This window comes from Chaetodon trifascialis, chromosome 20, assembly GCF_039877785.1.
Source record: "Chaetodon trifascialis isolate fChaTrf1 chromosome 20, fChaTrf1.hap1, whole genome shotgun sequence".
Lineage (NCBI taxonomy): Eukaryota > Metazoa > Chordata > Actinopteri > Chaetodontiformes > Chaetodontidae > Chaetodon > Chaetodon trifascialis.
This window is the reverse complement of record NC_092075.1, coordinates 23,949,457-23,965,094: the sequence shown is the minus strand read 5'-3', so window position 1 is coordinate 23,965,094 and position 15,638 is coordinate 23,949,457. Positions and strand designations below refer to the sequence as shown.

The 15,638-nt window shown below is 38.7% G+C and overlaps 1 protein-coding gene across 3 annotated transcripts in view; it reads left to right on the top strand.

Moving 5' to 3' along the window:
* auh (AU RNA binding protein/enoyl-CoA hydratase) overlaps positions 1-14,367 on the top strand; it is a 37,773-nt gene extending 23,406 nt beyond the window's left edge. For 2 of the 3 annotated variants that reach the window (XR_011603424.1, XR_011603425.1), the window contains 7 exons: positions 814-906; positions 2,613-2,669; positions 3,263-3,450; positions 4,535-4,585; positions 11,299-11,346; positions 11,642-12,645; positions 12,703-14,367. Coding sequence is in view for 1 of the 3 variants with exons in the window: in XM_070989302.1 (XP_070845403.1) it covers positions 814-906; positions 2,613-2,669; positions 3,263-3,450; positions 4,535-4,585; positions 11,299-11,346; positions 11,642-11,719 (515 nt within the window). In the remaining 2 variants the exon portion in view is untranslated. Of the gene's footprint in view, positions 1-813; positions 907-2,612; positions 2,670-3,262; positions 3,451-4,534; positions 4,586-11,298; positions 11,347-11,641 lie in introns of all 3 variants that reach the window. The other variant, XM_070989302.1, reaches the window with a different exon arrangement.
* The last annotated feature ends 1,271 nt before the right edge of the window (positions 14,368-15,638 follow it).

The following is a 15,638-nucleotide window of genomic DNA, read 5'->3' as shown; positions in this document are numbered from 1 at the left end:
CTCTTCCAAAGAGATTCAAAAATTTAGCCTCTGAAAATAAACAACAAAGCCATTCACACATGGCTCAAGGAGCCTCCCAATGACAAGAATGGGACACTAACGAGGCAGACAACTGTTGTTGACACCTAAGGGTTGCACCCTACCCCGCCTTAATGGGGGATCGTTTGCCTCACAATAGAGTGATACCATCCTTGGTTTTGGGGGTTGGCCTCACTCAGAGGATAAATACTTGAACCTAACACCATTTCATTAGACTAGAGCTGTCCTATCTAGTTTGGTGCGCATGAACTGATGAAGCCTGCTCGGATGAGAGGCAAAACGTCTTCCAAGACAAACTGACAAAGTCCAGTTGCAAATGATTAAATGCCCTGAAGCTTACAATTACCTGGATGAATGAGAATATTCACAGGCACTCTGACGATGACAATAAAGTTCAATCTAATCTAATCTAAATGTTCTGAGCATTCCACATGGTGGTCAGAGAGCCACCCGAGGGGCAAAGAGAAAAGGGAGAGAATAAATGGGAGCTCAGATTATTTTGACCTGATGATATCATGGGTCAAAGGCCACACTCAACCAATGGTCACTGAAACCTGGGTCTATAGGCTGAGACATGCATAGGTGTAAATACCTGGAGGATTGTGAGAAATACAAAGGGGTCTGGGTCTGACTGACTTCAATGGCTTACGTTTTTTAACAAATGTTCAGTTTCAGTCAATAAAAGGGCAAGTTCTTCTGTGGGGCTCCCGTGGTACCTATGATGTGTACATAATAAGTACATTTTCTTGTCTTTTGACTTCTTTTCTCTTACAGGAAACCTGCCGATGCCAACAATTGCTGCTGTTGATGGAGCTGCCTTAGGTGGAGGCCTGGAAATGGCCCTTGCTTGTGACATCAGAATTGCCTGTAAGACTCTGTTCATATTTATTGACGGTGTTATTTTTCTGCAGTCCTGACTGTTCCTTGTAGGCTGTTCCTATCCTGTCTGGTGGCTGATCCAAACCAGACAGTGATGGATGAACAGACAACAAATTGCATAATTTCCTGAGCTGGCAAAGGAAGTACATCCTCTGCTTAGAGTTTTTAATGGTGGAGTCTATGTTGGACACCCACCATAGGTCCTGGAAGATAAAGGATCCCAGAAACCTCAACATTTCTGCAGACACAGTGCTGTTGAGTATGGTGGTGGAGGCTCCTCCTACAGTCCACCATCACCTACAGACTAGCAGAGGGTAAAGCACACATCCCTGAGAGGTGCCAGTGTTTATTGTCTTGCCACAGGATGTGATTATCCCCAGGCTCATCTGCTGCTTCCTCTCTGTTTGGAAGTTTGTGATTATGTTTGTGATCTGTGCAACACCTATCAGCTACTACAGTACTGATATCATGAGCCTTTAATGGAAAAGAGTCTGTAGTAGAAAGGAGAGGAACCATGAAATCAGAAGGATTTTGTAAAATAAGTAAGGGATAATGCCCGACAAGATGTCCATTATCAGAAATGAATGGACGACGCGGAGGCACAAACCGTCCGACGTGCTTCCGTGAATTCCATTCATTTCTGATAATGGACACCTCAAAGGGCATTATCCCGCTTATACCATGGTCACTTACGAAAGAAAGAAATATTAAATCAAATATTAATACGTTAATGTTGTTTTTTACCATTAAAATTGTAAGTTTTTCACAAGAAGCGGCTGAGTGGACTATTTAATATCTCTCGTTGTGACGCGTTGCCAAGGTAACCAGCTCTGGCCACAGAACCTGCAGCTTGGTCGGCCGCACCTATTATATTAGGCCTAATCAGTGGAGGGAAGTGAGATGATTGCTTAACATTATGTTACATGATACAAAGTATCATTTCAGAGGGCAAGTGCACCTCTTGCTCCTTGTGTGTGTCCAGAGGATGATGCGAAATTTTGTTTCAAAGAATCAAAGTCCACAGATAGTTTCCTAAATCGTCTTTATTGCAAGAAATATTATCTACCATTCATTCTGTATCAAGCAAGTAAGTAAGTAAGTAAGGTAAACAAGACAGAAAGACTGGTGACGAACTATTTAAAATTAAATGCACTGTGAAATAATGTATGTTAACGTATGTTCTGAGTTTCTGTTGCTACGGTTACCAACTAGCGTTTGAGCCAGCGCAATAATTTAGAACAATCAGGCTCTTTGACCAGAACTTTTTTATAGGTGTCCTATAACACTTTTTAACGGACACCCTGCAGCCAATCAGAACCATGATTCCAAAAAAGTCAAATGTAAATAAAAACACAATGCAATGATTTCTAATCCTTTTTAACCTATATTAAATTGAATACAGCATAAAGACAAGATATTTATTTCTATTAGCAATACTCGGTAAGTGTTGGGACCTAATTCTAATACATTTTAATTGACTAGTTTGGTTAGAATCACTATATTTCTAAATTATTTTGGCTTATGTACAAAGTGAACTTAGTATTTTCAAATATTTTTACTATAGTTGTGTTTCTGTCACTGAATTTTGAAGGCATACGTAATGATGTATTTTATTTAGTATCATAGTGCCTCCATCCTAGCAGTAGTGGTAGTAGTAGTATTTATGTAATAATAATACTCTTTGATCTCTTTAGCCAATACTGCAAAAATGGGGCTAGTTGAGACCAAACTTGCAATTATTCCTGGAGCAGGTAAGGCTGGATTTTATTTTATTTCTTAATTTCTTGTTCCTTTTGAAAACATTTTTGGTTGTCTGCACACATCTATACTTAACGTGTGTGTGTGTGTGTGTGTGTGTGTGTGTGTGTGTGTGTGTGTGTGTGTGTGTGTGTGTGTGTGTGTGTACACACTCCTTTGTTTATTTCTTTGAAAAGTTTTGTTCAATTCATTTTGCTTTTATTTGAATAGAACAGTACAGGCAGCTGCTGGTCAGACTTCTCAAACCCCTGTTACAGATTGCCATCAGGCCACATAGCATTTGCTAGCAGTCTGCAAGAAACAAGACAGTTTTTGCAAAAAAAAAAAAAAACCCAAAAAACCAAACAACTCAGAAAACTGAATAATCAATTTATGATTTACTTGAATAGGTGTTTATAGGGTATTTTTACAGCAGTTTCTCTGAGGTTGGTGTAGACTGTGTGTGTTGGGGGTAACAAATGGGAGACTACTTGTATAACTTACATGTATACTAACGGGGTGTTGATAAATTATGCAAAGGTTTACACAATTCATTCTCCATAGTCAAGGCCATGTTTCATCCAGGTTTGTCACCTCTCCTGTGCAGGTGGTACACAGCGTCTCCCCAGAGTGATTGGTGTGTCTCTTGCTAAGGAGCTGATCTTTGCTGCCCGGGTGGTGGATGGAACAGAGGCGTGTCGTTTGGGGCTCGTCAGTCATTCTGTGGAACAGAATATGACTGGAGATGCTGCTTACATGCGTGCTCTGGAGCTTGCACGCGAGATTAACCCTCAGGTAGATCATTTCACTGACAGGCAGACCTGTATATCAAGGAAAATATAGACTAAATGAAAAACAAAGGTGATTTTAGTGTTGAATGTCTAAACAGCTGCTGTTCATTTTAGGCCTTTTATAATTGCATGACGACAGACCTGCCAACCTGTACGCATTTTGCGTAGCAAGTACGCAATTTGACATCTAAATACGCTGGTACTACTCACCCCTCTAAACTACGTTAAAAGCTGCGGACATGTGAGTTCTGTGTGCGGTACTCATGTCTGATAACACGATGCAGCAGCGTGGTGAAGCAGTTTCAGCCAATCATTGTAGAAAAGCGGAGATTAACGAGTCTGCCGAACCTATAGCGTAACATCCCACCCCCCTCCTCCCTGCCTCCTCCTGCCCTCTGCCTCCCTCTCTGTCCTCCGTTCCCCACTTGTTGCAGTTGACGCTTAAAAAGGTAAAGTGTGTGTGTGTGTGTGTGTGTGTGTGTGTGTGTGTGTGTGTGTGTGTGTGTGTGTGTGTGTGTGTCTCTCTCTCTCTCACTCTCAGTACCTGCCAGCGTTTTGGTAAATGTGAACCGTTACCATTACCGCGTAACGGTAGTGATAAAAAGAAAAAAAAAAAAGATTTGCGAGGTTTTTTTTCTTAGCAAATCTATTGATCATGTTCCCCTAATGACCCCAGTGCATCGTCAATACATAGCATCAGTACATAGCATTTTTTTGTTTTCTGTTGATAGGCTTGGATATTTATGTTAAGAAATTGTTAAAGAATGTAATTACAGAGTTCAAAATGTCTATATTTTCTCTATTAAAAGTATTGTAATCAAAAATATAGGTTTCATTGTTTTTTTTATAACCAATTTCCAGCCAGTGAATGGGGAAATTACTGCATGCAAAGCAATGGAGTTGCAAAAGCCTGCGAAAAATGCTGCACAACACAAGTGGTACTCAAAAAATTTTGACAAGGTTGGCAGGTCTGTGACTTTATTGTACTTAATCAAAGCAATTCACTAACAACTTATATTGCACATGGCATTTTATGAAACCTTACAACTTTTTAAAAAGCAGTCACTCTTGGATTTTTGGCTCGGCAGGGTCCAATAGCAATAAGGATGGCGAAATTGGCGATCAACCAAGGGATAGAGGTAAGTCTTAGTGGTCAGTGCAGAACTGCTTTTAGAGTATTTTACGATTGATATGGCCCAGTTATCACAACAGTGTTACAATTTACAAAACTCTGAACATTTTTTAAACCTTTTGGAGTGTGAGCTCCAACCCTGGCACAACTGGGTGGAGATGTCATCACATGCCTCATCCATTGCCTGATGGAGGGTAGCTTGCTTATATGCATGCCTGTCATATGCCTTCGAGCTCCATGCTGAAAAGAACTCTTTGAGTGGTTGTTGGACCAGTGAGTAAGGTGGAAGAAAATTAGGTGTGAAACCTGGATAAACTGTAAACCAGTCTCTTACTACCATAGCACAATTGATTTATCAATTTACATTGTCCCACCAATTTAAAAACAATATGCATTTGTTTTTTTTTGTAGCAAGTATAAGTGTGTGTGTGTGTGTGTGTGTGTGTGTGTGTGTGTGTGTGTGTGTGTGTGTGTGTGAGTGAGTGATAAAGTGCCATAATACTCTACTAATATCATATATCATAAATAATGTAACATAATATTGTTGTACTATACTGTAATATACTATAATATAGTACAATATAACATATTATAATACAATACTATACAATACAATATAATATAAGGAAAAGGTATAACATAAGGTAATATAATACAAAACCACATATATATCATTCAATGGATGACAACACATTACAACTATATCATAATAATCATGATAATGACCCCCAGAATAATTATTAATAGTTTCTAACAATTTATATAGGGATGGCCATGGCAATGGCCATGGCAGTGGGGGATGAGGTCGGGCCCGGGCACCGGGGAGGCGAGCGAGTGGACCCCACCAGGCCCAGAGCAGCGCGACCGGGGGCCCCAGTGGGTGACAGGCGGAGTGGGCAGTGAAAGCCCCCCCCCCCCCCCTCCCTTTTTATTTATTTATCTATTTCCTTTAATTAATTTAAGTTTAATTTTACATTGTTTTTATTTTTTTCAGTTTTTAGGCAATCTTGCCTAAAATTTTACCCAAAGGTGGTTGCTGGCCTGTGGCTGATCTAGCCTCTTGTGCCCTGTCCTGTCTTGGACAACTCCCAGACGCTCAGGAGGGAGTTTGCCCGCTAGGGAGTGGCATTGTTGACTTTTTTTTTTTCTTGTTGCTTTTTTTTTTAAATAGAATTTATTCTTTTGAGAGATGGAGTGAGGAAGGGTCCCTCCACCCCACCACTCCCCGCTTGCCACCACCAGAGGCCCCCTGTGCCACCAGAGAGCCAGGTACGGAACCATCCCCCAGTCCCCCGTGGTCGCCCTGGTCCCCCCCCATCCCCCACCCTTATTTCTATAGTAATAATAATAATAATGTCATTATCATGATTACAGTTAAAAGGGATAAGTTAAAGTAGCAATAGTTATAATACTAGTATCATAATAATAGATAATAATATTAATAATATTAATATCAATAATCATGATAGTAATAGTCATTATAATAATAATCGTAATAAGGATATATATTTTCAAATTGTGTGTGTGAAAGAGGAGAGTAGGTAGAAAGGAGAAGAAAACAATAAGTAAAGAGCGAAAAAGTAAGAAAGAAAAAAAGAAGAGGAAAGAACAAAAATTGTGGGTTATTGGGTTATTGGTTATGTTAACTTTAGTTTTAATAATAAGTTTGAGCTGTTGAAAAATCTGGTGTCTCCCAACCCCGTATTTCTGGCTTAATGCATCGAATGTTATGATCTGATTATTTTCAAACGGATGATATAAGGTGAGTGATTCCTTCATTTTGCCATGTGGGAAAGTGAATCGGAGTGTTGCCTGAGAGAAAATCGGGGTTGTGCCAAATTGGAGTGTACCTACAGGGTGATAGTGATGATCCCAAGATTTTGATGGCTTTCCACCAGGCTGTCAGAGTTGTAGAGATTGCTGTATTTTTGAAGAGGTTAAATTTTTTAATTGATTGGGGCAGAAATGGTAGGTCTGTGATGGAGATGTTTTTGCATTGTGATTGTTCTAAATCTATCCATGAATTACTGTGTTTGGGTTGATGAGTATGATTAATTGAGGAGTTGAGAGATTTGAACCATTGGTCTGTTGGGGTAGTGGGGAGCATAGAGAAGAGATAGTTGATTTGAGGTAGGGTTTTCATTTTCACTGTTGCAATTCGTCCAATTAGAGAGTGGGAGGTTTGTCGTTTCAAGTCGTCCTGTATTTTTTTTAGTAGTGGAATGTAGTTAAGGTTGAATAACTCTGAAAGATTGGAGTAAATATTAATACCCAAATATTTAATGTTTCCGATGTGAAAGGGGAGGAGTGGGTCTTGAGTTGCAGAATCCCATGCGTTTTCGGACAGAGGGAATATGGTAGATTTTTTTCCAGTTAATTGTATAGTTGGAGATCAGAAAGAAGTTATCGATTAGACTGAAGGTTTCTTTTAATGAAGTGTGGGGTTCTTGTAAATACATTAATAAATCATCTGCATAAAGACAAATTTTATGTTGTAAATGATTATTCTGAATTCCCTTAATGATGTTATTTTGTTGTATTACTGCAGCGAGGGGTTCAATGAAAATGTCAAATAATGAAGGTGAGAGTGGGCATTCTTGTCTGGTTCCTCTGTGAAGTGTGGATCCCCATGATGTGATACCATTTGTGCTTATTGTGGCCCTAGGTGGTGAGGTGTAAAGAATTTTGATCCACTGGATGAATGACTCTCCAAAACCGAATTTCTAAAGTGTATTGAATAAAAATGACCAGTTTACTTTATCAAATCTTTTCTGCGTCTAATGATACAATTATAGATTTGTTTGCTGTGTTAGATTAATTAGAATGAATAGTCTGCGAGTGTTATCGGAAGCGTGTCTGTTTTTGATGAAGCCTGTTTGGTCTGGATGGATTAAAATGGGAGTGGCTTGTTTCAAGTCGGGTGGCTAATGGTTGGTGATGATTTTTAAATCCGTAATTGATTAAAGAGATAGGACGGTAGTTAGAGGGTTGGGTTGGATCTTTGTTAGGTTTTAGTATGAGTGACATATTGGCAGTATTCATGTGTGTGGGGATTATGGATGTGGTTTTTATTTCTGAGGTTACTCTATGAAATAGTGGTGAAAATATGTGGCAGAAATGTTTATAGTATTCTGCAGGTAATCCACCTGGGCCGGGTGATTTGTTATTTGCCATTTGGTTTATGGCTTTTGTTAGTTCTTCCTGGTTGATTGGTGCATCTAAAATATTTGCTAGGTCTTTAGGTAGTGTGGGTAGATCCAGGTTATTTAGGAATGATTCTATTTCTGATTGAGGAGGATCATAACTGGAGGAGTATGAATTGCTATAAAAGGTTTGAAAAGTTTCATTTATTTCCTGTGGGTCCTGAGTGATGTTACCGCTAGAGGTCATTATTGATGGAATAATTGATTTTTCTTTCTTGTGTTGGAGTTGATTTGCTAAATATTTTCCTGCTTTGTTACTATATTGGAAATTCTCATGTTGGATTAGGAATTGTGTTTTTTGGTGTATGATATTTTCAAGTTGGGCTTTTAGGTTGTTGAATTCCTTTTTATCTGTTCTGTGGGATTGCTGGAGAGAATGTTTGTAAGTTGTTTGATTCTTTGTTCTAGACTGTTTTCCAGTTTTTGTTGTTGTTTTTTCTTATATGTGGAATATGATATTATTTTTCCTCTAATTACTGATTTGCTTGTTTCCCATAGTAGTGATGGTGATATGTCTGGAGAGTCATTCATCTCCAGAAAGGATGCCTACTCTTCAGCTATCAAAATATTGAAGTCAGGGTCTTGGAGTAATGATGTGTTGAAACGGGTCTAACATATGATTGAATATTTATGGAAAGAGAGACAGGAGCGTGATCACTTATGGTAATGGGATTAATTATGGATTCATGGATGTTTGGGGCGAGTGATTTACTGATCAGAAATAGGTCGATTCGGGAGGAGGACTGGTGGAGGGGTGAGAAATAGAATTTTCTCATGTTAAAGGGTTTCTCATTCTCCAACCATCGCCAAGTCCGAAGTCATGCATGTATTGTTTGATTATTTCAGTGGAGTGCCAATTTCTTTTATTGCCAGAAGTGCTTGAGCGGTCAATTATAGGGTTTGTAACAGTATTTAGATCTCCTGCAATTATGATATTGGTTGATTCACTCAGTAGAGAAAAAAAAGTACGGAAAAAGGATTGATCGTCATTATTGGGTCCATAGATATTAGCAAATGTGAATATTTTGTTATTTATAGATGCAGTAATGATAATATATCTTCTGTCTGGATCAACAATGGATGTATTATTATTAAGGGTAAGGGTCTATGTATTAAGATTGCCTCTTCTCGAAAGTGAACATATAGGGCGTTATAGTGAGAACAATAAACAATTAACAAAAAACACATAGTTTGGTGGAAAAGGAGCGTTATTAGTGTCATTAGCTAATACTTTAGCGGTACACTGTTTAGGGAGGCGTGATTTTCTTTCTTCCCCCCCCCCCCCCATGTCATGTCACAGTGGTGCGTTCAAAAGAGCCATGGTGTTGTTTTGGGGTTGCGAAATAATTGTCCGTCACTATACAGTTTGTCAACAACAAGGACTGCGTGTTTGTTGTTTCTCCTGTTCTCCTTTAGAATAGGGTAGAGTACTTTACATCGCTCATTAATCTCCCGTGGATACTGATCATTCAGTCCAAATGCTGTGCCTTTCAGTTCTTTGCCTTTGCTTTTGATCAGTAGTTTGTTGAGTTTGGCAATGAAGGGACGCGGTCCTTTGGCTGTGTGTGCGCCAAGATGGTGAACTCTGTGAAAAGTGATGTATTTGGCAATGTCCGGCGGTATTTTAAGGTGAGTTGTAATGAAGTCTCTGATGAGTGAATCTGGTTTGTCCGGTGTTTTTTCGAGGATGCCTGAGAAGATGAGGTTGTCACGCATGCTGCGAGCCTGTATGTCCGGAACAGTTTCTTTCAGCTGTTTGTTTTCTTTAGTGACCATTTGCATTTGTTCGTTGAGTGATTTGACTGATGACGGTAGTTCCTGGTTTGATTTCAGAAGTGATGTGATGTGGTTGTGTGCAAATCCAAACTGGAGCGTAAGTCTCTGATTTCTTCGTGCAGTGGGATGAGAAGGTCTAACTTTTTGTTGATGCTAGTGAGGACACTTCCCAGGTCGTCTGTATCAGTAGATGAGTCACTTTTCTTTCATTTGTTTGGGTTGTTGTGTTGTGAGGTAACATTACCGGTGTCATCTTCCATGGTGTGTCTGTTGTAGTCCTGGTCGATGAATGCTTCTAGATCCATTATTTCTTCCACTTTGATGTGTATCTGATCTGCGATTATTGTAGTTACTGGTGTTTGTGTGTATTTATATCCGATGTTTGTTGAGTCTTTTTAACAAAGATACTTTACGGCGTTTACAACTGTTGCTTCTAATGACAGGGTGTCGCCATGTTGAATCCCCTCCCTTCCTGTGCAAATCAGTCCATGCTCGCGCCTCGTGACTGGCATTTTTGATCTGACTGTGCATTTGGTTTTAAGAGACAGTTGTATAGCCCAGCCAGAAAGGTCAGCAACGGCAGAGTTGTATGGCCCCAGAACAAGATCAAGGGCCTCAGCACCATTGCTTGAGTTGATAGCATACATCAACTGCGACTCTTTGTCCATTGAGGTTGCAACAAGACTTTTCTTTAGGTTGAACCTTCTTAATAAGATGGTGGCAGTCATCACAGCTCTGATTTCATTTCACTGTATGAGTCCTACCTCCTTAGCCATGACCTCTGCCCCAGCCCTATCCTTCAAAACCAACAGTATCGGCCTGCTCCATGTTGTCAGACACTGCTAAGCAAGTTTTTCTACCAGCTTTTACACCACCAGCCAAGTGCTGTGGTGATTAGCAGCTATGCTGCAATGTGATTCACCTAGGCAGTGTTTTGAGAGAGAGAAAAAAAAAAGAAAAGACTGCCATGTTGCGTTTCTACAATATCCCAGAATGGAACACTTGCTCCAGTGAAGGCTCTCTTTTTTTTTTCTCACTTTGAACCTTAAAGCTTCTGTTTTGAAAGAAAGTTAGCTTTACTCTTCTGAGGCTTGAGGCAGTTGTTTTTGTTTGTATGAAAGTTCTGAGTAAATTAAGAAAATAATCAAATGTGTTTAAGTATGGTATGGTTACTTTAAACCATTTCATAATTAATTATTATGTAACAGTTACAATTCTGTGATATATTGTGTTACCCTGATATAAAATGACATATACCTTAATGGAATAATAATGACTGAATTTCTCTGGTGTGGGATTAATAAAGTCTCATCTTACCTTATCTTATTTTGGCCATATTGCCCATCCTTACTCTAAAACAGTTTTGCAAATTTAAACTTTGTTGTGAAAATTGGTCAAGTAACATGAGCAGTCAGATTGGTTATCATAAGTTATGGGAATGACAAAACTACAAAAATAAGATGTTGGAATCAACACTCTTGTTTACGCTAGGATAAACTGTAGATGATTATGATGAGAGCTTTCTCAAGTGAAAGATTGCATTGCTGAAAAATTATTAAATACACTTGCATTCAGGCTGGATATGCTGTGTGGCAAACAATAACATGAAAAAATTGCATATATGTTTTTGTTGTTAATTAGAAAAAATCAGAACTGAGTCACATGTGAGGAGACAATTGAAATGAAGATATTTTCACCTGCACTGTGAACATTCACTAAAAGATGTCACATTCTGTTTCAGGTGGATTTATCAACAGGCCTGGCAATCGAAGAGGCATGCTATGCCCAGGTGAGTAATTAAACAATTAATTACTTAATTACTTTTCATTTACCCTGCAGTATGACATATGCATTTGGTTGGCAGTTTCTTTGGTCAGCCTATCTAAGATTTGTGCTGCATTCATGAAATGTTGGCAGAATGGGAAGAAAAGGGAAACTTGATATTTCTATAGTTCTTATCACCAATTGATAAAAGGTTAGAGGTTAGAAACACCTCACTGCAAAGTCTCCTTCATATAGTTAGCATAGATTTAAGATTAAGACATGCATCTTTTTAGTACTGACACATTTGTGTTGTATTTAAGGTGATACCAACTAAAGATCGATTGGAGGGTTTGGCTGCATTCAAGGACAAAAGGCGCCCTTACTATAAGGGGGAGTGACGCCAGACTTCTTCCAGAAACCATCACAGAGTTCTGCCTCCAGCTCTCCTACTGTTTCACTACTTACAGCATATTTATGGATGAAACTGTACCCATCAACACATTAACCTGTACAGTAACCAGAGGACATCTGTTTGATCGCAGGACATTAGGGCCAATCCTGAGTAGTGTTCGCCAGTGACTTAAATGTCAATGTAAAGCACTTGCTGAGTGTGCCAACTACTACTTCAGGATTTAAAAAAAACAAGAAAACTTACCAAGCATTGGCCCTGCTTATAATACTAAGAACTTCTGCAAACTAAAACCTGAATTACTTAGTTATTATTGATTGCAGTATGATCAGCAGTTAGCCACTAACAGTAGCCAGTAGGTTTATTGCTTGTTTGTTTTTTTGTTTTGTTTTGTTTTTTAACTTTGGTAGATACAAAGAGCTGTGTGTGAATAACACCAAAATCATAAAAGAGATTGGACTTCCCCTCGAGTAATGCCCAGAGAGTTGAATTTGGGGTTTGAAACTTATTGCAGCTATTTTGACAGTTTCTGTCTTTGGCACCTTACCTCCCTGTGTTAGTAACAATAAAAGACACTCATACCCAAGATGAATTGGCTGAAAATTATCAGCAGAATTGTTGTATTTTTCTACAAATCAAACCTTATGCCATCAGAATAATTTTAATTAATTTCTGTGATGACAGAAAAAAAAAATGGCTTATTGGCTTTAAGGTCACAAGGCTTTTACCCCCAAAGGTTCTTACTTTGCCTCAAAAGAAACAGTACTTCACAGTTCACTGACTGTACTCACACATTTGCTTTAGGTGTAGTACTCATTTAGTTGGTTAGAAATTATTCATTTGAGTAGGCAACTGACCAACATAATACACACAACTTTACTGTCACTCAGAGTTGTTCATGTTAATCCTTTGCTGGTACCTGGTAGGCTCGGGTCCAAACAATTTTTTTTGTGAAAGCTTGTATGTAAACAGTGGTAGCTTTAGCCCGTTACTACAAAGCTTCTCTTCAGCTACAGTGGGTACAGCTTGAACATGTTGATTAACGTGACATTTAACAACAGGGTTAGGGTGACTTTGGTGCCGTACAGTGATAATGGTGGTCAAAAATGTCACTACAAACAAAAATTTTCATCAGAATTACTCGTCATCAGATAAACACATGTGGTAGCTTTAGTTAACATCAAATTTACACAAGACATGAGCCATCAGTGGTCCTTATAGGGTCTCAACCACAGACTGGAGGCGACCAGGATGCAATTCATTGTGAATTAAAAACCACCCTGGTTCCCACCACTGCTCAGTGAGTCAAAAGTAGGAAAAAAAGATAAATTACAAGTAAATAAAAATAATTTTCTAGATAACTACATGAGAAGAATACAGGAAGAATTTGGGTACTGTTTGTTCAGAGATTCCACTCCTGGTAAGATTTCAGTTGTCCAAACAATGTAGCCAGTGACCCTCAGACACTTTGGGAGACCACGGAGAGCAGTTATTGCTCTGTCCACACAGATGGAAATGGTCAGTCATGACACACTCAAGTATAATAATTTCCTCTAGACTGTCTTTTCCTCAATACTGCATGTTTTTTTGTCTTCATTTATTTTGGTATCAGAATGTTTTTTTGGTAAATCAGCAAGCTTCATATTGTCACTGAATTAATCAACTGTGGAGATAATATATTATTTTAGTATGTGAAGTTAGCCTATGTGCCTCCTTCAGACTGGAACATGAGGCCATATCATACAGTTGTAAATAAAACTTGTGTCAGACACAAGTGCTTATGCCCCTACTATATAATTGTTTTGAATGAACATAATTACTTGATGACATCAGGTTGTGATAATCTTTCCACTTGCAGTTCTATCGTGTCTGGATGAGATACACATTATGTTGATCCATATTGTTTATAAATGGGGTACAAGTATAAGTATAAGCTGGTGGAATCTGAGTTGTGTGCATGCATTGCTGAAAATAGGCTAGAATGCTCTATAGTGACTTTGGGAAATAAAATCTGGAGATGCACTTATCCTAACTTTATGTGAGAATTGATTTTGATTGATTATTGGAAATAGCAATTGGATGTTTGATGTGAAATTATGACTTATAATATGGTACATTTTCACATGATTAATGATAGAGTACCTGTGCAGTTTCTTTAAAATACTGAAAGAACACAGTGTAAATCCAATGCATATAGAGCTTTAATTATACTGTATATCAATCAGTCATTGATACATGTTACGACCCAGCTTGCTAGGGGAAGGAAGTAACAAAAAAAATAAAGAGATGTAAATGGTTAAAATTGTTATTTGTTTAAACCCAAAGAATGTTAAATTGTTTGTGTAGAAAAGGCAAAGGCCAAGACAACAAAAAGAACAATTGGGTGCTTTTCAGACAAATGAAGTAAACAACCAAAAGACAACTCTCAAAAACGAGAGCTTACCTGAGTCACACACAAAACGAAATGAAAATAAAAACCCTCCTAAATGAGGCCTACAGTAAAGGTGGGAAACAAGAACCAAAATACAAAAGAAACAGCACCCCTAAGCCTAGCGGGGCTAACAATCGATATGACTGGAAGTGGGTGTAAAATCAGTCCCCGTCTTAACCTAGCTCAGTTCATGTCTGGTTACCTCAAGGATACAAGGAGCCATGAGCTCAGACAAATGTACCACAAACAAATGATTCTCTCGCTTGAGAAGGACTGGTCATGAGAGATGCCAGCCACACTCTGCCAGGCTAAGACAACTCTTGTAGCCAGCAGGAGATAACCGCTTGCAGGGGATTGGGCACCAGCTGGTTCCCCACCAATCGCTGTCCTCCTCCTCTGGAGGAGTCCTATTTCCACACCCCTTCACCTGCAACCATTCACACACATGCCAGGCACAAGAACACACACACAAACACAAACACACACAAGAACGGTGGCAGCCATAACATTTGATTACACTTGAGTTGTGATAAAAATAATTAGCATAAAAGAATTTAGTTTTAGTTAATTTCAAATTAACCAACCACTGAACTATGATAAACTGTATAATAGAACAGCCATACATAAAGCCTGCAGAATTTCAATAATTGCATGCTAAAGTTCTGCTATTTGTCCCCCTTTCATCAGATTTGAACAAAACTGACTGTGCATGTTCAGAAGATAGCGCAGGATTTTTCCACTGAGTTTAATCAGGATTGCTCAAAGGTAATGAGCAAATATGCGATGCCACTTGCAGTGGCATTTCAGATTTGGTTAACATTTGCACCCAGAGCATACACACCTGAACTGGGTTAGGTAGGGTTAGTCAATATTAAAATGATCTGCATTACGAGAACCTCCATTATAGGCACACAACACTTGACAATTTACTTTAAGTATACTTTAAGTCCCTCTATTTTGAATGTGGGTAGGTGAATTTACATCATTAGTAGGGCAGGTGAATTTACATCATTTGAATATTTTACTCTTGAGCTGAAAGCAGAATTATCAGGGGTCATCATTACATTGTGTTCACCACTAAGATATTCATTCATATTCATTCATCTGTGTTTTTTGCAGACAAAAACACAGATGAATCAGTGGCATCAAACTAATATGATGACAGATTACAACACATTAATGCTGAATGGAGACCTGAATATTCATATCAACAAAACAATGACTCAGAGTTATGGATCTTGAGAATTTACTTTACAGCTTTGGACTTACCAAACATGTAAATGAAGCTACTCACCAGCATGGTAATATTATGGAGTTGGTTATAACAACAAGGTTTCAGTTTTAGAATTACCAGTTTCTGACCATTACTGTGTGCGTGCATTTGCGCATGTTCAGAACAATAGCTCTATGGTGATAGATGGATGAATGTTACTACTACTACTACCACCTTAGTAGGAGTCACACAGTTATGACTGCT